The sequence below is a fragment of the Aulonocara stuartgranti genome (genome assembly GCF_965226115.1).
Source record: "Aulonocara stuartgranti genome assembly, chromosome: 3".
In the NCBI taxonomy this organism is placed as follows: Eukaryota; Metazoa; Chordata; class Actinopteri; order Cichliformes; family Cichlidae; genus Aulonocara; species Aulonocara stuartgranti.
In genome coordinates, this window is record NC_138941.1 from 42,123,150 (window position 1) to 42,145,763 (window position 22,614).

Below are 22,614 nucleotides of genomic sequence, written 5' to 3' on the forward strand. Positions count from 1 at the left end.
CTGAGGAGAGGTGTTCATGCAGAAGTCCAGTAAAGTGAAGTTGCTGTACTGTTTTGTTTTTATTTTAAACAGTTCTGGGAGAATAAATCCACCCAGCTGGCAAAGTGAGAGCTGACTCCTCTGGTCATTTGCACAACACAACACAGAGAACTAACGGCAATCAGAGTTTAAGGCCAGACCGGCTACATAAACAGAGGTGCTGGAGGACTGGCCATAACAAACACACAGCAAGTTGAGGGTACGACACGACAGAGAGCACAGGAAAACGCAGGGCTTATATACACAGGGGAGTAATCAGGGAATGAGCAACAGGAGGGAGACACAGCTGGGAGAAATTAGGCTAACGGAAGAGGTAAAACTGAACACACTAGCTGTGTCCCAAAATGTCGGCTGCATCCTCCAGAGGCCGCATTTGAAGGCCGATTACGTCACAGCCAGGCGACGAAGGCTGTCCCAATTCGTCGACTCCTTCAAATGTGGCCGACAAATGCGTCCTTCATTTCCCCGAAATTGAAGGATGGGTCGGGTGTGTCCTTTGTGGCCCACTATACCCCAGAATTCATAGCGCGGCCCAGCCAAACTCCAATTTCCAACAATGGCGGCCGCTACTAAGTTTTAAAATTACTCTTATTAATCTTTCTGGGTGACAAAATAAACTTTTAACATATTTTCAGGCGAGAAAGTAGCTGTGTAAATTACAAATATCTGCTTGGTTTATCAAGACTTCGCATTTTTGCAAAAGTGTGCCGACGTTTTCGGAGATGTCTATTACCCACCAGCTCGATAGCAAGCCGTGGGGTTCAATGGTCACTCCAGCCGGCGAGAGCAGCGGACTCCCGGCTTCATCGTTTTCAGATCCCCGCTCTTTCGCTACTCAGCTTAAACATGATATATAAGTCACTCGGATAACTTAAAAATGTAATTGTTTGCCTTTTTTCGGTGTTTTATTTGTTCCGGAGTAAATCGGTTTGGCTGAGATCAAAGTTATTAGATTATTAGATTATATAAAACTTTATTAATCCATCGGGTGGGTTCCTCCGGGATTTTCACACAGCTGAATAAACGTTAAACAGAAAACTGATTAAACCGAAGCGTGAGACGGTTGACAATTTACGCCAGTGTCCTGTTATATTTTAGATAGCAAGGAGCAGACGGCCAAGTTTATTAAACTCCACCGAGACAGCGGTGACGCAAATCTGAAGGCTAGACTGTCCCAGCCTCGCACTTCTGGCCTTCTCGGTCTTCGAAGGACCCCGCCCACGTAGACCACGAAGACCGGGTCCTCCGAAGGATGCAGCCGACGTTTTGGGACACAGCTATAGACATGAGACATGAACTTTCAAAGTAAAACAGGAAATAAGAAACAATTCACAAAAACGCGAACTTGACACTGAGAGAAACAGGAAGAATATGACACAAAACAGAGACAGTGACTTAAACTAAAGGCCAGAACACCAAATAAAGTAATGAGAAGAAAACCAAGAATAACCCCTAATACAAAATCAAACCAGCACAACTCAAAAACCCAAACAAAGCATATATTTAGAAAAACAAAACAGAAACAGAAAAAGCTGGGTCAAAATTGACCCAGAACCATGATAATTAAAACATCTTCACAAGAAAAAGCAGCTGAATTAAATCTTAAGCACAGTGTGACATGGTTAACTGTATGTGTCTACAGCAGGATTTAATATCCATGAAAAATAAAGGTGGTCTAATGGAAAACTTTGAACATTGAGGCAACCAAGTGATTTCTGAGAAATGTTCATCTGATAGTGTTGCCAACTGTTGAACTTGTCTGTTTGGCTAAACCGGACATGGCAGAAGTTTCCCTCTCTGTAATCAATCCTTTCATTACTAACATGCTAAACAAGTTCTGAAAAGTTTCATACATAGTTTCAAACAGTGGCTTATCAAGTCTAGACGCTGTTAACAAGACATGGATACGCCCATGAGAATGCCTACCCCAAACAGAAACTAATGTAAATGAGTAGGAAAATCATCCTCAGCTTTTTCTCTCCAATTTCAGTCATTTGGTTTTTATAGCTTATGTTTATGAAAGTGCTCAAATTAGTTAAAGGCTTGGCTCTCATTACTTTCAGAGAGAAACATACCAAATAACCCAGAGCAACTGTAGGAGTCAATACCAACAACGGAGGTAAAATATATGAAAAAAAAAATGTCCTCACTACATACTGTGTTTGCAATAATAGATTTTTATGTGTGTTTCTGTTATTCTCTAAGTCCAATCAGGCTCCTGAAGACACGAAGAACAAAAGCAAAAGTCAGTCTGCTGTTAACCCTACACACAAAAAAGTAGGTAAAAATGAACATGAATTCCAAAACAATTAGGATGCTTGGGAAACGATTGGGAGACCCATGGGCTCAGGCAACATGAGAGTATCCGAGTTGGATATTGGATATGTTGTGCGGGATCTTCAGAAATCTCAAGTTCCGGCTCAAGCAGTGCAGCACCCTTGGGCTCATGAGAGAGATCCACAGGCTCAGTGGAAGAGCTGGCTGGTTGTAGTGAGGATGCATTCTGAGGAATCAAATGAGTGGGGAAGCTCTTATCTGAATTTCTTCAAGCGCCCTTTACATAGTTAAATGTGTGAAATTATTGGGGACTGATGCAGTTGAGGGTGTTTGTTAGCAATTTCCCTTATGGTGGAGAGTCCCACTGATAGTATGTTAATATCCTCAGTCATAATTCTTTTTCAAACTCTTTGAGATTCTTAGAAACTCTAATCTCAGTGTCTCATCTAGAATTTGTGTCTAGTGTTGGTGTGATGAAGCCCTGTGAATGTGGCAAACTTTTCTGGTTTATTCTGGCCAACCTTTCCAGACAATTTTCATCAAAAAGCAGGCCACTTGCTTGGTATCTTCCTTGTGGAAACACAAACATTGATATTTTCAGTCAGCCAGTGGCTGTAGCTAACCTTCGTGGAGACATTGCTTCATTTGAAACACAATACTCCTTTTTGTGTCAGACATCGGCAGCAGTTTTTGTCACACACACACACTACTATTAGAAAATACTATTCATGATAAAAATCCATATTTTTCCTGACCATAGTTTTTGAATTATTGAAAATAAAGTTATGAAGTTATGAAATAACAATTGTATTAATATCCTAAGTCATAAATCACATAAATCATTTTTACACAAGGGATTTAATATCCCTCTGTCCGTGTGCTGTTCATTCTGGGCTTTCTGTAAGAGCTTTTGGGCTGGAAATTTGTACGAGTAGTATAAAGGCTCTTGGGGGTCATTGTGTGGTGTTTTTGTATTTGTTGGTTTGTGTTTATTTTGTTTTATTTCACGAGCTAGTTATTAGATGCCACCCAGCCCCTCTCTTTCCAGTGCAGCAAGCAGCAGGTGCACCTCACAAATGGAAGGCGTCCATACTCCCTACAAATGGGCAGTAGAAAACCAATCGGTGCCTATGCAATCCCCAGAATGCACTGGCATGATGTTGAGACAACATGGGTGCAAGCAATGTTCCCTCTAAGTGCAATTGTGCACTGCTGGCACGGTCTCTGCGCACAGAAAATCTGTGTTGTGCACAAAAAAAAATCTAACCTGAATTGAAATAAAATTAAAACTTTAACAATTCTGTTTTGCAGTGTTAGTCAGTAAGTGACTGGCTGCTCCCGTATGGGATTAGAACGATGCCACCTTATCCCATAGTCCAGCCAATCACGCGATTTACATTCGTATATACGCCCCTAATCAACGTCGTTGACAGGCCATGACAGCGTCCTACTCACGGTACCGGCCGGAGTACCGGGAGTAGTTTGGAAAAACAAGAAGACGCAGAGACTGTTCTAGGTTGTCATCCCAAACCAACTCAAAGGTTTATTCATCATACAACAGTTTATATAGAGGAAAAAAAGGTTCGTGTGTCAGCAGGTTCTCAGTTCAAACCGGTACAGACCAAATAAGGAAACGTCTTCCTGCCTTCTGAACAAAGAAGTATCCTTTGTGTAGTTTATCAGTTCAGCTACAATTTATGATCATCCCAGCAAAATACACTCCTAGACATAGAATACAGAGTTCTTTCATTAGTGAATTCTGAAACAAACCACCTGGCCTTTAACAAGCTCTTTTCTAAAAGATAAGGAAGGGAGGATGGGAGTAAGGAAGTGGTCTCGTCTCTGTGGTATTTTCGACCTTGGGGTACCAGCCTGTGAGTCTTACACATCAATTCTTGGGTCAGAGAGAAAGAGAAAAACAACTAGTAAATGGGCCTTATTGAGTAACAGTTCTCCTGTATAATATCACTACAAAACAATATCCTGTAAATGCTAACCGTAGTGCTAAAATTCCCAACAATGTCGACCTATCAAAAAATGATATGGCAACGTGGCATTTAGATGTTTAGGAAAGGGGGAAGTTTTAGGAGTGACAGCGGTGTTTTGAGATGTGAGAGATTTGCGACGTTTAGCCAAATCTTGTGTAGTTAGTGTGTAGTGTAGTCAGTAGTTTTGTTGTGTGTGGCAGAACAATGAGGCAACTGCTGAATGTTACAGGTGTTACAGCAGTGATACAACTCCTGCTGTCAGGCCTGCAGGTATCAGGCTGTTGTTCTCCTTTATTTCATAGTGGACAGAAATTATTTTTTGGAGTGACACAAATAATTTGTGTGGCATCAGATTTGATGGAGCCTTGGCTCCATTTTTAGGTAAACAGCTGCAAAAAACTTTGTTGTTTGCATAACTCAGTTACTTTTTTGAAGAAGTTACTATATAATTCATTGCCCAACATTTGTCATTATATACTGTATTTTGCAGACAGAGAGTAACAGGACTCTCTCCCAGACCACAGACTCATAATACAAGTCAGCTTTATAAAAAACAAAGAAAGAAAGTTGTGTTTTCAAAATTGGAGTTCAAGTTACTTTTACTTCGAATAGTGTTACTACACAGGTCATGAACAAGATTTTTTTTAAATTTTCATTGTAAGTGGGCTAAAGCAGTTAATTAAAAGTAACATGTAAATGCTGTAATTTGATTATTTTAATAAACCATGTAACTTGGATGGTTTCGAATTGTCTAATGTTGCACACAGTGGTCCAACTCCCTGAGCACACAGTGCTCAGGGAGTTGGACCAGAGTTTGTGTTTGCTCAGACACATGAAAAATTAGAGGGAACATTGGGTGCAAGCAACTTTTTTGCCAATGCCCATGATGCCACCCCCACCATGACACTACGGCCCATGTCGCCCATATCAAAAACTGCCACTAACCACCACCACTTTTTTTTTTTTTTTGCACAGTCGAGGAGCCTATCAGGCCACATTTCACTGCATGTTATACCCGTATAACCATGCACGTGACAAATAAAGAATCTTGAATCTAACTACACTGCCTTACAAAATGAAAGTAAGTGAGGCACCTCACCCCTTTACGAGAAATCACAGGATCCTGAGTGAAAATGAAAGTGTTCATTTAACAGTATAAAAGTGGTGGTCAGAATACTGGCTGCACTACACTGTCTGAAGAATTCAAAAGAAGCGACTTGTCTACAGAAACAGGAAAACAATTGTGCTGCCACTAGTGCAGAAGCAGACTAAGTTAGACGACAAATCTCTTCCATTACGGTAGGTTGTTTAATACTTTTATTTCTTTTTCATAGGGATGTTTCTGTTATGTGGATGATAAGGAAGACCAGATGTTAACTAGTGAATTCACCAAGCTGCTTTTTTCAATGCAATAGTCTAGTCTGCAATAAGCAAAAGATTTCTCAAGAAAGGCTTTCATTCTTTGTAGACTTACAGTCTGATTATTGGGTTAAGAAAAAGTATGCTTCGGCACACATTAGTCTAACACACTGTGCTGACTAAATTGCATTATGTGCATTTTGGGGTTGGTATAGAATAATAACAGGTCACAAGTCAGATAAAATTGGATAGAAAACTATCCAAATCAGACAGGATGCATATACAGGGTGGGCCATTTATATGGATACAGGAAGAGGGCCATGTGACCCATCAAACTTATTTGTAATGTCACAAGAAAAACAATGGTGTGCTTGGTTTCAATGTAACTTTATTCTTTCATGAGTTATTTACAAGTTTCTGACCACTTTTAAAATGTGTTCAATGTGCTGCCCATTGTGTTGGATTGTCAATGCAACCCTCTTCTCCCACTCTTCACACACTGATAGCAACACCGCAGGAGAAATGCCAGCACAGGCATCCAGTATCCATAGTTTCAGGTGCTGCACATCTCGTATTTTCACACCATAGACAATTGCCTTCAGATGACCCCAAAGATAAAAGTCTAAGGGGTTCAGATCGGGAGACCTTGGGGGCCATTCAACTGGCCCACGATGACCAATCCACTTTCCAGGAAACTGTTCATCTAGGAATGCTCGGACCTGGCACCATAATGTGGTGGTGCACCATCTTGCTGGAAAAATCTCAGGGAACATGCCAGCTTCAGTGCATAAAGAGGGAAACACATCATCATGAAGCAATTTCAAATATCCAGTGGCCTTAAGGTTTCCATTGATGAAGAATGGACCCACTATCGTTGTACCCCATATACCACACCAAACCATCACTTTTGTTGTTCCAACAGTCTTGGAGGATCCATCCAATGTGGGTTAGTGTCAGACCAATAGCGGTGATTTTGTTTGTTAACTTCACCATTCACATAAAAGTTTGCCTCATCACTGAACAAAATCTTCTGCATGAACTGAGGGTCCTGTTCCAATTTTTGTTTTGCCCATTCTGCAAATTCTGTGCGCCGATCTGGGTCATCCTCGTTGAGATGCTGCAGTAGCTGGAGTTTGTAAGGGTGCCATTTGTGAGTAGCTAATATCCGCCGAAGGGATGTTCGACTAATGCCACTCTCCAGTGACATGCGGAGAGTGCTACGCTGTGGGCTCTTGCTGAATGAAGCTAGGACAGCCACTGATGTTTCTTCATTAGTGACAGTTTTCTTGCGTCCACATTTTGGCAAATCCAACACTGAACCAGTTTCACGAAACTTAGCAAGTAGTTTGATAACTGTAGCATGGGAGATGGGTGGTCTCATAGTGTGTCTTGCATTGAAATCTGCTGCAATGACCCGGTTACTGCGTTCACCAGATATCAACACAATTTCGATCCGCTCCTCACGTGTTAACCTCTTTGACATGTCAATGGCGGTGAACAAAGTGAAACTTGTAAATAACTCATGAAAGAATAACGTTACATTGAAACCTAGCACACCATTGTTTTTCTTGTAACATTACCAATAAGTTTGATGTGTCACATGGCCCTCTTCCTATTGAAAAAAAAAAAGTTGTATCCAAGATGGCCGACTTCTAAATGGCCACCATGGTCACCACCCATCTTGAGTTTGCCCCCTCACATATACTAATGTGCCACAAACAGGACTTTAATATCACCAACCATTCCCATTTTATTATGGTGTATCCATGTAAATGGCCCACCCTGTACTTAATAAGAGAATGATAAGATAAGGAGAAGAGAGTTTTGCTTGAAAGAACTGTTTAACAAACACTTTGAAGAGCAGAGCAGAGCTGTCATGTGCAGGCCTACTTTAAATTAAAACATATGTGAAATGATCCACATCATTTCCAACCAAGCTTTACAAATGTATACAATGATTTCTATGTAACCTTTGAAGACTCACACATGCATGCTTCAATTCCCACACAATTACTAAAGAACACATGTAAAAGCATTTCACGAATGCATACATCCAAACCTGAATAAATATTGATAATTTACGCACAATTTGTTAAGTTCAGCTTTCACAAATCTGATCGTTTTGACTTTCAAAAACTTGTCTGTATGTAAAAATGTCTAAAATAACACATAACATGTCTCTTGCTCACCCACAAAAGCTTAAATACGCTTAAATGCGCCCAATAGATACAGATCTCCAGAAAAAATCTCCAGATCCACAGCTCTGAACCGCATAACAACAGTTTTTTAAAAAGTAGGTTTTGACAATTTTCTTAGTTGAATATTTTTTCACATATAGTTTTAGTTTTTTAGGTTTAGTTTATTTAGTTAAGTGTGTGACCTAAGGTCCACTACACTGCTTTACAGAATGAGAGGAAAGGAGGCACTATACACCTTTACAAGAAATCACATGATCCTGAGTGAAATGGAATGTGTTCATCTAACAGTGTAAGAGGAGTTGTCAGAATCCCTGCTGCACTACACTGCCTGAGGAATTGAAAGGAAGTGACTTATGCACAGCAATAGTACAACAATTTTATTGTCAATAGTGCAGAAGCAGAAAAAAGTTGTTTTATTTACTGGCCGAGCCACATTCTGACAGCTCAGCTCAGCTTTTCAATCAAGCGTGCAGAATATATAGCCACAGATCCGATGATATGATGACAAAATTGATCATCAACCTGTGACCTAGTTTGTCCTGGTGCCAAGTGCACTTATGGACAATGTATGAACATGGTGTTTGTTAATGTTACTTGCCCTGAAGTCTAATAATAGAACATCACTTGGTTGCAGGCAGGCTGTTAACCCCACGCTTTTAAATTCATACTGTATTAAGGGACAAAAATAGTTAAAAACCACAATTCAAAACCCTTATTAACACAAAACAATGGTTTTGTGAACCACATATTTTAGGGCACAGGGCTGCAAACGAGTATGAAAATCATGGTCAGGGTTTTACTCATTTGCCTATGTTATTAAAAGTACTCAAATTGTTTGTGAGATGATTGGGAGAAACGGAGATATTGTTCTCTTGATATGTGTTTGCAATAATGTATTTCAATGTTTTTTCTCTTTTTATCGTCATTTGTAAAAAAGGAAAACAATGATGAAGATTTAGTTGTTGAACTATACTGTGAGGATGACCTCCATCGGCACCATGTTCTACCTGCAGGGATGACTGTCAGCAGATTGTTACAGGAGGTAAAAGTCATCTTTATGCTTTTTATTGCCACAGCAGAAGGACATGACATGATGTGACTTCTGTAAATAAAAACCATTAATATATTAATATTATAAGTATTACTATTATTATCCCTACAGTTACTAGTTGTCAAGACAATACTGTTTAATATCAACAGTGAGTTAGTGTCTCAGCATTTGGACACGCCTGCTGGTGAAAGTGAGAATTACACAGTGATTACATGCAGACAGGAGGAAAAGAGTTGACAGACATGGACAGCTCAGAGCCAGACAACCTGAAACCAGAGGAACAAAAGTCCAGCCAGACTCCTGAAGACATGAAGGATGAAAGCAAAGGTCAGTCCATTGTTACCTACACACAGACACACACACAAGTAAAAGTTAACACCAATTACAAAACCAGATGACATACTGGTTAAGTTGTAAATAAAAGCAGGATGCAATAACTTTTAAATCTCACATCCACAGTGAAACACCTGGAGAACTTATTGGAAGAGCTGGACTTGACGCAGTGCTACACAAAGAAGCTATCACTCAGCAGAATACTTGAGATTGATTTGAAGAACATCACTGATGAACCTGCCAGGCGTAAATCTGACCTTCCATGGTATTTTCTAAAGAAAGTAATGATGCTTAATGTGAAATGTACATCAGAGTGTGAGTCAAACAGTGATGATGAAACAGGGAGTGCATACTTAGATCTTGATAATATGATCAACCATTCAAACACAGAGGACATGGTGAACCCCCTCGACATAATCACTGCTCTCTTTCTGTGTTCTGATGGTTTTCTACAGCAGGAAATGGCACTAAAAATGTCCATGTGTCAGTTCTCTGTCCCTCTGCTGCTTCCTAATTGTGACACAGAACAGTGCACACTCATGCTGTGGGCCATGAGAGACATTGTTAAAAAGTACAGACCTCAGTCTCTTTCACAGTCAAAGGGCTTCATTGAAGAAAGAATTGTTCTCTCTGAACTTCCAATGGTCTCTTTTGTCAGACTGGGTGAGTGCTCCTTGTCCAAGTCAGAGATTCTCAATAAGCTTCTGAGCAATGATCAGCAATACCACAACACCTTTGTTCACCACAACATGGAGTGTGGTGACAGTTCAAGAAGAATTTCCAACGGACTGACTGAAATTACTTGGTATCTTCCTGGTGGAAACACAAACATTGATATTTTCAGTCAGCCAGTGGCTGTAGCCAACCTTCGCGGAGACATTGCTTCATTTGAAACACAATACTCCTTTTTGTGTCAGACATCTGCAGCAGTTTTTGTTTTCTTTGATCATTTGGATTCTGAGTCTGACTCTGTGATCAGTCTACTTAAAAGCCAGAACAAAAAAGCACAGATCTTCTTGGTTGGTAACTGTGAGAGCAAGCGCTTCAATTTGGATACTGTGAAAAACCTGGCAACCAAGTTGTGCTTCAGCAATAACAACATTATTTTTAAGACAAAGCAGAAAAATGAAGCACACTTTGTAAAAGATTTGAGGAAGACAGTCAGAAATGTGATTGAGAAATCAGAGCTGAAGATGAAAATAGAGAAGATGGTGGATGTTGCCCATGAACTGGGAATCCTGGTTGATGAAGATTTTTCAGAGTGCCAGACTGCAAAGAAAAATGCAGACGCCATCACTGCAGGAAATCAAGACATCCATAAATACAAAGAAGATCAGCTTCCCAGACAAGGACAAATATGGAAAAAACTGACCTCGTTACAGAAGGAAGAGTTTCGACTTCGAAATGTTGGGTCTAAAAATATAGAACATTACAAAAGTGATCTTCAGAAACAGAAAACAGAACTGCGGAAAAAGCAAAACTCTTATGAGATGTCGACAGCTATGACAAACTTCATCACAGGGATATCAAGCCCAGGAACAGAGAGGTTTTATTTCCTGAAGTGGATGAGAATGAACCTCGATAATGTGTCTCATGTAAAACTGTCTGAACTCCGAGAGAAATATAAAGAAAAATGCAAGAACTCTGAGAACAAAGAGGAGATCAAAGAAATTGACAGAAAGATTTCCAACAGCTCACTGGGGACTGAACACTTCTTCCGTGAAATGGGTCAGATCTATGAAGCTTCACTGTCTCTTCCAGAAACAGACAGATCACGTCAACAATTGCAGCATCTGCCCAAACTGTGTGCAGAGTTGTTGCTTGATGGATTTCCTCTTGAGCTCGTAGATGGAGATGCATCCAACATCCCTCTCAGATGGGTGAGTGATGTTCTCTCTCAGCTCAGTGACCTGGTGTCTCCAAACAGAAAGATACGAGTAGTCACAGTTCTTGGAGTTCAGAGCACAGGAAAGTCCACCCTCCTTAACACCATGTTTGGAGTACAGTTTGCAGTCAGCAGTGGTCGATGTACTCGAGGTGCCTTTATGTTGCTCATCAAAATCAATGAAGACATGAAAAACGTCCTAAACTGTGACTTCTTGGTGATCATTGACACTGAGGGCTTAAAGTCACCAGAACTTGCACAACTGGACAACAGCTATGAGCACGACAATGAGCTTGCAACACTTGTTGTGGGGCTGAGTGATGTCACCATAGTCAACATTGCAATGGAGAATTCAACAGAAATGAAGGATATCCTACAAATAGTTGTGCACGCTTTTCTCAGGATGAAGGAGGTGGGCAAAAAGCCTAAATGTCAGTTTGTTCACCAGAATGTGTCGGATGTTTCAGCCCATGATAAGAACTTACGAGACAGGAAACTGCTCCTGGATCAGTTGAATGAGATGACTCAGGCAGCAGCCAAAATGGAAAAGAAAGAGGAGAACAAGAACTTCACTGATGTGATGGAGTACAGTCCAGACACTGGGAACTGGTACATTCCTGGACTGTGGAATGGAAACCCACCAATGGCACCAGTTAATGCAGGATACAGTGAGGCTGTATATGAACTCAAGAAAAACATCATCCAACTACTGGGAAACTGTGAGTCATCTGCTAATAATGTCATGGAGTTTAAAGAGTGGGTGAAAAGCCTGTGGAATGCAGTAAAGCATGAAAACTTCATCTTCAGCTTCAGAAACAGCCTCGTAGCTGATGCATACATGAAGCTCTGCACACAGTTCAACAAATGGGAGTGGGAGTTCAGAAAAGAAATGTACACCTGGGTAAAAGATGCAGAAACGATAATTTCAAATTTTGGTACCATTGCAACCATATCTGAAACATCTGACATGAGAGAATTTCTCGGATTTTTGAAAAGTGAAGCCTCCACAGTGCTGTCTGCATGGGAGACAAAGATTCTGGACAATCTGACACAATATTTCAAGCAAACAGAGGGTCATGTGGATCTGGTTGAAGGATACAAAGAGGAATTCTCAAACAGTGCAAAAATCCTTCGTCTTGAAATAGAAAGTGGTGTAAAGTATCAGCTTGAAGCAGCAGCAGAAATCAGACATGGAATGACAGAAATTATTAAAATCAAAGAAAGTCACAGAAAAGAGATTGAAAAAGCAGTGTGTGCATTAATTGATAAATGTCGAAAGAAAAAAGTCAAAATGACAAACAGAGAGTTGGACGAAGAGTTTGAGAAGATGTGGAGGGAAACTTTAGAAAAACTGTCTTTCTCTGAACAAAAAATTGTAAATGTTACAGACAGCGTGTCCCGCTACCTCAGAGAAAATCTGAAACACAGGGGGAGCCGTGCACAACAATTATTAACTGAAAATAATCTGCAAGATTTTGGAAACGAGTCTTTCAAACATACAGCTGAAAGATGGTTAAGCAAATTTAAACACACAACAAACAAAGTTTTTACTGGTCAGGATCACATAAAAGGTCTGTCTGACAGCATCATAGCTGCTTGCAAACACTCTGTGAATAAACAAGTGAAAAAAAAAATCAATTACCATGACAATTACATCCAGGAGATCCTCCGCATGATTGATGAGAAGCTGAAAAACCATCAAGATGTCAAGATAAACATTGAGTTTGAAGTTTCGCTAAAACAGCACATCTGTGGATTTGCAGCCAGAAAGTTTCAGAAAATGCACGAAGATTTCATAGAAGAAAATGATCCGTACAGATGTCTGACTAAAAACAAGGAAAAGTTTCATGAGGACTTCAAAGATGTGTTTCATGAACGAGACCAGTGTCAGAAGAAGGCAGAAGAATTCACAAAACAATGTTTGAAGCCTGCTGTTGAAGACTTTGTTAATCGCTCCCTGGGTCCTGATATCATTGGTGAAATGAGGAAACTCGAGCAGTTCAGCACAAGAATGTCCTTCCAGTATTCAATTTTACTGGATTCGCTCTCCAAGGAGGATTTTCAAAGCTATCTGAGCTACATTCGCTCATATGAGAAGTATGTAAAAACATGGATACTTGAACAGATAAAGAAGCACTTCTCAAATGAGTCGACAGTTTTTGAGTTTGAGGAGCGACATCTGCAGTCATGTATTGACAGCATAAATTCTGCCATCAACAAGGCAAAAACCAGAAAGAGTGATGGCTTCAAGGCTTTTATTAAAGATATTTGTAAAGAACTTGGTGATAAACTGGTCATTTCCCAGGATGCTCTTGGTGCTTTCATGATACTGAACAATGCTGACAAGGAACAGTTTGCTGACTGGCTCACAACATCTGTGAATGACATGACAGAAACTCTCAGAAATGAGTTTAAAGAATCTACATTTGAAAAGAAACTACAACATCTCTGTGTAGAGCCTCAGGATGAGCTTTTCAAGCAGCTGATTGGTTGTGGCAAACAGTGTCCATTCTGTGCAGCTCCCTGTGACGCAGGAGGAAAAGCCCATACTGAGCACTTTGTTTCACTGCACAGGCCACAGGGTCTGGGTGAATACAGGAAATTCTCAACAGGTATACTTCTCACTGACTTATGCTCTTCCAATGTGAAAAGTCACAAAAAATTTTGCTGCATTGAAACACAATATAAACCACACCCTTATAAGAATTACAAGGAAATTCTCAAAGACTGGAAAATTCAACCAGACGAGAGCCTGGAGGCATCAGACTACTGGAAATATGTAATGACAAAATACAACAGTAACTTTGCTCAAGAATATGAAGCAGTACCTGCTGTCATTCCAGAAGCTTGGAAAAAAATAAACAAAGAACAGGCAGAAAAAAGTTTGAAAGAATCATTTTACATCTAGTAACTTTCCAATTCATGGTGCGCGGTTGACTGGAGCCTTACAGGAGAAAATATCACAATAATTGTTTTTGTGATACTGAAGAAAAATTTCTAAATTAAGATATTGTTACTACGCAGAAACATAACTACTGTGGCTTACAATGAAATTTAAAAAACAACCCACAATGCTGGCTGATCACTTTCATCAAGTTCATGAAAAATACTCTAATTCAGCGGTGCCCAACCCCCGGGCCACGGACCGATACTGGTCCGTGAGTCGTTTGGTACCAATCCACAAGAGTTGAGGCTCGGATTTGAAATGTATGGTTTTTCAGGGTTTTTATCATTACTTTTTTCATTGTTTTAATCGTTAACTCTGCTTCCCTGGGCCTTTTCCTGTCTGTTATGAATAAATCTTCTTGGTTTGGTACTGATACTGGTTTTATCTTGTTGTATTCATCCGCGAAACCTTACAGTCAGTGAAAAAATTGTTGGACATTCGCGGCAGTACAATAAAGACTGAGAATATGCATGTAGTCACTGATTAGTTATCTTATTTTAACTTTTAAATACATATGATATGTGACATGTAATTGATTCCTTTTGAGTTTTGTTAAACTTTTGTTTCAAATGACTTAAATTTAAAAAAATCAGTATATAGTTTTTGTTTCTATGAGGATTATTGAGTCAAGTATTTACATGTTTAGTATTTTAAAAGATCATCTGAGTACAAACTGTTTTTTATTCACTTGACTATGTGATTTTGTTTGATTTGCTTTCATAGAAATTATCATAAGCTTTTCTTTCACTGACATGTTTGATCTTCCACCCAGTTTTTAAAGGATTTACAGGATTCATTTTCTTTCTGGTGAGATCCACAATTTGAGTTAATTATATTCAGTCACTCAGTTGTAATCCTAAATGACCTCAGTTATGTCTGTTTGTCACAGTTGTTGAGTCTTTGCCATTGTAAAGTGTTAAGTGATGTGACACAGGATCGCAGTGATGTGTTATTTTGATTTGTATCAGTTTTTATGTGTTGGAGTTAAACAAACTATATTCAGCCCCAAATATATGACCATAATGCTTCAACCGTGTGTGTCCACATACATCTGGACTATTAAACACTGGTCACAGTTCAGGCAAGAACCTTCCCTCACAGGTCGACAAACAACTGAATGGTGAAATACCCCCAGCAACAAATCCATGTCTTCTTTAACAATTCATTGAAAGACGTAAAGTTAGAACAAAAATGTGGTTAAGGAATTGTGAAAGAGTAAAGGAGGTGTACATGAATGGAAAGTACACTGAGATAATCTGGTCACCAGTTTATACTTAATGAGTGTACTCCCTAAAGGAAGTGTATGGACTCATGATGGAATGAGTGATGCATTTTCTCACTGAAAGTCATACAAGCAACATTTTTTTTAAAGTTTTCTCGGATTTGCAAATTTGCAATTGCTGGGTTTTTGAAAATGTTTAACATTGAAAAAAAATCCCTTTGATCCAGACAGTTAGCTATATCATGTATTAACTCAGTAACTAAAACCTCAGTATTTTAAATGTAAGCTTACCTTGTTCAGAAATCAGATTTAACACGCTGTTCTAAGAATCCGTCAGACACAGTAATGCCAAATAATACATTTTTCTGCCAAAAAATGTGTATTTGATGCAAAAAACTGCTAGCTTGTTCGTTTTTCAAAAAGTGTTCATGTGAGTGTAAAAAGTTCAAATGTAGTTTTCAATAAAGTTTTTTTAATCCACTCAAGCATTTGCATCATGGTTTTATGAACAAAAAGTGAATGAAGTAAAAAAAAAAAGACTACACTCATTACAAATTTACAAATTTGATTAAATACAATAAGAAGAGTTTTTAAACAGAACTTTATTGAACAAGTGAACACACAAAGCTAAAAGTCATTTGAAAAAGACATTTTTCAGCAGTAATACAATAACAGAATATCTCAGAAACCATAGCAGCACAAACTCTAATTTTACCTGCACAAATCAGCACAAACGTAGCACTAAAAAAGTAGACCATTTTGGTCTGTTTTGGAGCAGTCTTGGGGGATGGTGACCTTTGAATGACCTATAAAATAAAGTTTAATATCTCAAAAACCGTAGCAGCACAAACGCTCATTTTACCTGCACAAATCAGCACAAACGTAACACTAACCGCTCCACCTATTTGCCTTTACGTTTCAAGTGGGTGGGGGGTCAGTTTCACTCTGCTCTCTGGTAGCAAGAAAATGCACGTGCTCTTCGCGAGCTCGTTCCCGGCTCATAACCAGGGCGCTCTGCCGTCAAGGGCGATCATTGATTAATGGGTAGTCATGTGACTGATGCAAGTCAGATCTTTTTATTTAGCAAAACTGTGATTAATAGTTAAATATTATTGTTAAGTAACACAGACAGGACTCCGCACTCATTTTTTTTTTTTATTACAATTTTTTTTTAATTGCCTGAAGAAAAGGGCACTTTGGGCACCCATCAGGAAAGGGGCAGGTGCTCAGCCCAAGCCCAAGTGTGTAATGAAATGCATATTCACTTCAGTGAATATTTCTCCAAAGAAGACAGGGAGGCTCATTCTAAGCTGTGGCCAATGGTTCAGGAGGCCAGGAAGAAGGGAAAAAGAGCGTTTCTGAAGGAAGGTTACGCACTGATTGATAACAGTCAGGTGGATCCTGTTTGAACATCCTGTGTAACATTGTTCCATTTCAGGTACTGTGACTAGTTTACCAGTTCTACGAATGTTCAGACACCTTAAGGGTTGCTGCAATAAATGCTAATGTTGAATTTTGTTGGGAACACATTAGCTGCTCATTACTGCGCACCACTCTCTTCGTGCACTCTTATTATTTAGCGAATGTTATCCATTTTTTCTTTGAATGTTGGGGGTTTAAAGAACAATGCAAAGCGTAAAGCAACTTTTCTTTTTTGCAAAGAGCAGAAGAGCAACATTATTTTTTAAGAGACTCATTTGGGGGAGGCAGATAAAAATTTCTGGAAACAACAATAGGGAGATTATGTTTTCTTCAGCCATGGGACTTCACATTCAGCTGGAGTGACGATCCTGTTCAACAGGTTTTCGGGAATTGTAATTAGCCACAGTAGCAGTAGCGGTTTTAGATACGGGCGACACGGGCGGTTGCCCGGGGCGGCATCGAGGTGGGGGGCGGCATCACGGGCATCGGCAAAAAAAAAAAAATGCTCCTATTCATGCTGCCCCGACGTCAGCCAGGGAATGGCACAGGTACCGATCGGTTTTCTATCGCCCATTTGCTGGGAGTAAGGGCGCCCTCCGTTTGCGAGGTGCGCCTGCTGCTTGCGGCACAGGGAGGAGAGGGCGGGGCGGCGGGGGAGTCTCTGGCTGGCTGGAGCAGCATCTAATAACCAACTCGCAAAATAAAACAAAATAAAAACAAACCAACAAACACGAAAACACCAGACATCATGATAGAGACTTATAATTTGCACCGATGTTTTTTTTGAAATTCTACACGCGAAAAGTAGCGCAAGAGCCCTCGGTGCGCCTGCTCGCTGCTGAAGTCAAAGTAAACTTTATTGTCATCTCCGCTACATACAGTGCAGTATATAGAGAGACGAGACGACGAGGCTCCAGTTACAGCAGTGCAAGTAAACAAACAATATATATAAGAATCCATCCATCCATCCATCCATCTTCATCCGCTTTATCCGAGGCCGGGTCGCGGGGGCAGCAGCCTAAGCAGAGAGGCCCAGACCTCCCTCTCCCCAGCCACCTCCTCCAGCTTATCTGGGGGAACACCAAGGCGTTCCCAGGCCAGCCGAGAGATATAATCTCTCCAGCGTGTCCTGGGTCTGCCCCGGGGCCTCCTCCCGGTGGGACATGCCCGGAACACCTCACCTAGGAGGCGCCCAGGAGGCATCCTTGTCAGATGCCCGAACCACCTCAGCTGGCTCCTTTCGATGTGGAGCAGCAGCGGCTCTACTCTGAGCCCCTCCCGGATGGCCGAACTTCTCACCCTATCTCTAAGGGAGAGGCCAGCCACCCTTCGGAGGAAGCTCATTTCTGCCGCTTGTATCCGCGATCTCGTTCTTTCAGTCACTACCCACAGCTCGTGGCCATAGGTGAGGGTAGGGACGTAGATCGACCGGTAAATTGAGAGCTTCGCTTTTACACTCAGCTCCCTCTTCACCACGACGGACCGGTGCAGCGTCCGCATTACTGCAGCTGCAGCCCCAATCCGTCTGTCGATCTCCGGCTCCCTTCTCCCATCACTCGCGAACAAGACCCCGAGATACTTGAACTCCTCCACTTGGGGCAGGAACTTATCCCCGTCCCGGAGTGGGCACTCCACCCTTTTCTGGCTGAGAACCATGGCCTCAGATTTGGAGGTGCTGATCCTCATTCCCGCTGCTTCACACTCGGCTGCGAACCGTTCCAGTGCGAGCTGGAGGCCCTCACCCGATGAAGCCAACAGAACCACATCATCCGCAAAAAGCAGAGATGAGATTCTGAGGCCACCAAAGCGAAAGCCCTCCGCCACTTGGCTGCGCCTAGAAATCCTGTTCATAAAAATTATGAACAGAACCGGAGACAAAGGGCAGCCCTGGCGGAGCCCATCACCCACCGGGAACGAGTCCGACTTATTGCCGGCAATGTGAACCAAGCTCTTGCAACGGTTGTATAGGGATCAAATGGCCCGTAGCAATGGGCCAAACACCCCATACTCCCGCAACACCTCCCACAGGACACCCCGAGGGACACGGTCGAATGCCTTCTCCAAGTCCACAAAACACATGTAGACTGGTTGGGCAAACTCCCATGCACCCTCAAGTATCCTCGAGAGGATGAAGAGCTGGTCCAGTGTTCCGCGACCAGGACGAAAACCGCATTGTTCCTCCTGTATCCGAGGTTCGACTAGCGGACAAACTCTCCTTTCCAGCACCCTGGCATAGACTTTCCCCGGGAGGCTGAGGAGTGTGATCCCCCTGTAGTTGGAACACACCCTCCGGTCTCCCTTCTTAAAGATGGGGACCACCATGTGAAGGAGTCAGACTCAAACGTCAAGGAAGGTGGTAGGGAAGCAGACTATGCAGACATTTCAGGTTTCCAAGGTGAGCAATTTATTTACAGTGAACTTAATTTAATGTAACTTAACAAAACTTCCTCCCCAAATAAACTCTATTAACAAAACTCAACATAGCATGGATCTGGTAACACAGCTCACCTCTCCTCTCTCCTGCATCTGGTAGAGACTGGCTTTAAATAGGGCCATCAATTTCCCTCCAATTGCCCAGCCAGTACCACTCACTCAGCTGAGGGATCTAAAACTGTACACAGATTATCTAAAAACACAAAACCTCTACACACTTCTAACACGCACATTTACACAACTAAATGGCAGTATTAACGAAAGGAAAAACATTCAACAAATCCCTTTAAACCTTAACACAAACAAAAGGAAGCATCTCTATTGAAAAAGAAACCCCTTCACTTGGTTTGACCTGCTGATGTCATGTGTGACATCATCAGGATTTTAAAATGAGGAAATGCTAGGTGGGTGTTTCCCCACACCTGACCTTCATGAAGACTGAAAAGACAAACAAAGTAAGTAAGAACAAATGACTTAATCTGTAACATAATAAAGTATAAAGAAACATAACTTAGTATTTGTCTTAATTTGCAGAATGTTTGATTTGCCGGCAACAGAACGCTTACACAAACAAACCCGGGATAGTGAGTGAAGCAATGTTACTTGACTTGAAATAGCAAATCATAGCAAATACATAGAAACAGACTGTGTACAATGTGCAAAAAAAAAGTAAACACATATGGGACAAATGGAGAGCATTACAACTGCTCCTCCACTTTGTCACACACCACCCCCGGTCTGCCAGTCCAGGGGTACTGCCCCTGATCTCCACGCAACATTGTAGAGGCGTGTCAACCAGGACAGCCCTACAATGTCCAGAGCCTTCAGGAACTCGGGGCGGACCTCATCAACACCAGGGGCTCTGCCACCAAGGAGTTGTTTAACTGCCTCAGTGACCTCGCCCCCGGAAACTGCGGGTCATTCCCCTCATCCCCAGACTCTGCTTCCTCCTCGGAAGACGTGTCAGTAGGATTAAGGAGGTCCTTGAAGTATTCCTTCCACCGCCTGACAATTTTCTCAGTCGACGTCAGCAGCGCTCCGCCAGCACTATACACAGTGCAGGTAGAGCACTGTTTTCCCCTCCTGAGACGCCTGACGGTTTGCCAGAATCTCTTCGAGGCAGTCCGAAAGTCTTTTTCCATGGCCTCTCCGAACTCCTCCCACACCCGAGTTTTTGCTTCAGCCACTGCCCGAGCCGCATTCCGCTTGGCCTGTCGATACCTGTCGGCTGCCTCCGGAGTCCCACAGGCTAACCAAGCCCGATAGGACTCCTTCTTCAGCCTGGTGGCTCCCTTCACCTCTGGTGTCCACCATTTGGTTCGGGGATTACCACCACGGCAGGCACCAACCACCTTGCGGCCGCAGCTCAATGCAGCAGCTTCGGCAATGGAGACGCTCAACATGGTCCATTCGGACTCAATGTCCCCAGTCTCCCTCGGAATGCTGTTGAAGCTCTGCCAGAGGTGTGCGTTGAAGATCTCGTGGACTGGGGCCTCTGCTAGACGTTCCCAGCACACCCTCACTATGCGTTTAGGTGCACCGGGTCTGTCCAGCGTCCTCCCCCGCCACCTGATCCAACTCACCACCAGGTGGTGATCAGCTGACAGCTCAGCCCCTCTCTTTACACGAGTGTCCAGAACATATGGTCGCAGGTCTGGTGATACGATTACAAAATCGATCATCGACCTACGGCCTAGAGCGTCCTGGTGCCACGTGCACTTATGGACACTCTTATCTTCAAACAAGGTGCTCGTTATGGCCAAACTGTGATTTGCACAGAAGTCCAATAACAAAGCACCGCTCGGGTTCAGATCAGGGAGGCCGTTCCTCCCAATCACGCCCCTCCAGGTCTCGCTGTCGTTACCCACGTGAGCATTGAAGTCTCCCAGCAGGACAACAGAGTCTCCAGGTGGAGCACCTTCCAGGAATGACTCCTGGATTCAACATCAGAATCAGAATCAGAATCAGAATACTTTATTGATCCCTGGGGGAAATTATTTTTTGTTACAGTGCTCCATTTTAAACCAACATTAAGACAAGACAGACAATACGCTAACTAAGAATAGTACAATATATACATATACATACATACATACATACATACATACATACATACATACATACATACATACATACATACATACATACATACATACATACATACATACATACATACATACATACATACATACATACATACATACATACATAAGTCACTTATAAATAAATATTTGGAAAAGAAAAGAAACATGCAACAAGGAATCCGACAAGGATGCCCTATTTCCCCAAAGCTTTTTATATTGGCAACTCAATTCTTAACACTATTAATCAAAAATTCTAACGACATACAAGGAATATCAATTTTTAAAAAAGAGTTCAAAGTCAGTTTGCAGATGATACATCTATCTTTTTGAAAGATAAATCAATTGTAGATAAAACTTCAAGTATTATCTCAATCTTCTCTAAAGCTTCCGGTTCATCTGTTAATATCAAAAAATGTGAACTCCCGATTCATACAAGCTTGTACTGTTGTACTGTTCCAAATTTTCATTTGTATTACCTGTGTTATCCTCTTTGAAAGTTTGTATTTTGCAATTGCTCAATTAAAAAAAGAAATCTAGGTAGCTAGTGGCCAGCTGTTTGCCACACACAACCTTTTGCAGCTGGCAGGTGGTGGGCAGCCCTCTTCCAAAAAAGCAAAGACTGCTTTCTTTCTTATGGGGAAATGGGTCGTTCACAAGTAAATTTACTAACCTAGAACATATTTAGAAAACAACAAGGGGAATAACTGAGTGTACGCTTAGGGATCACTTTTGAATACATAAACTTATTCCTGGGGCTTTAATTACTGTTGTTTTTCCAGAGCCATTCACATAGATCAGACAGTACCCGCCCACAACATGTGTCTTTTGTTATTACTGCATATTGTTGTAAACACCGACAGTATAAAACATGAATGTTCATTTTCTGGATTGGAAAACTGAAGCCAAAGTGTCTTAAACCTGCATTCTGTCTGAAGACCACCAGATGCTAATTGCTGTAGTTTCAAAAACACTTCAGGTCGTATAAATGTCTATGGAAAAGCCTCTGTAAAAAAACTTTCCTGCTGAGTTTATATAGTCTTAGTCACTCATAAATAATATGGAAAACTCTAATGTTAAGGCATTAAAATGGGATTTCATAAAGGAATGAATTCGCCATAGAGTGTAAATAGACAGATTCTTTATTGATCACGCAAGGGAAATTGCCGTCTTGCAGCAACACCATAAGAAGTAAAAATAAAAATTGTATAATGTTACAATAATGTAATAATGTAACAATGTAATTTAAGGTCCACACAGTAATTGGTCCATACTGAAGGCCTAGTAATGTGAGGTAGCCCAAAATTTCACATACTACAGTGATTAAAAGAAAAATAATACCATAATGAAGTCACACTTTATTTTATTCATTTCTATAC

General features: G+C 41.3%; 1 protein-coding gene across 2 annotated transcripts; it reads left to right on the forward strand.

Moving 5' to 3' along the window:
* Nucleotides 1-5,481: 5,481 nt before the first annotated feature.
* On the forward strand, nt 5,482-15,417 carry LOC309701702 (up-regulator of cell proliferation-like). 2 transcript variants are annotated; one of them, XM_082525858.1, is made up of 4 exons: nt 5,482-5,603; nt 8,799-8,903; nt 9,062-9,239; nt 9,372-15,417. In XM_082525858.1, the coding sequence occupies exons 3-4, from the start codon at nt 9,125-9,127 to the stop codon at nt 14,036-14,038; spliced, it is 4,782 nt and encodes a 1,593-aa protein (XP_082381984.1). In that variant the 5' UTR covers nt 5,482-5,603; nt 8,799-8,903; nt 9,062-9,124; the 3' UTR covers nt 14,039-15,417. The 2 variants fall into 2 exon arrangements, with proteins under 2 accessions (XP_082381984.1, XP_082381983.1); XM_082525857.1 differs by having other exon boundaries at nt 9,131-9,239.
* Nucleotides 15,418-22,614: the final 7,197 nt, after the last annotated feature.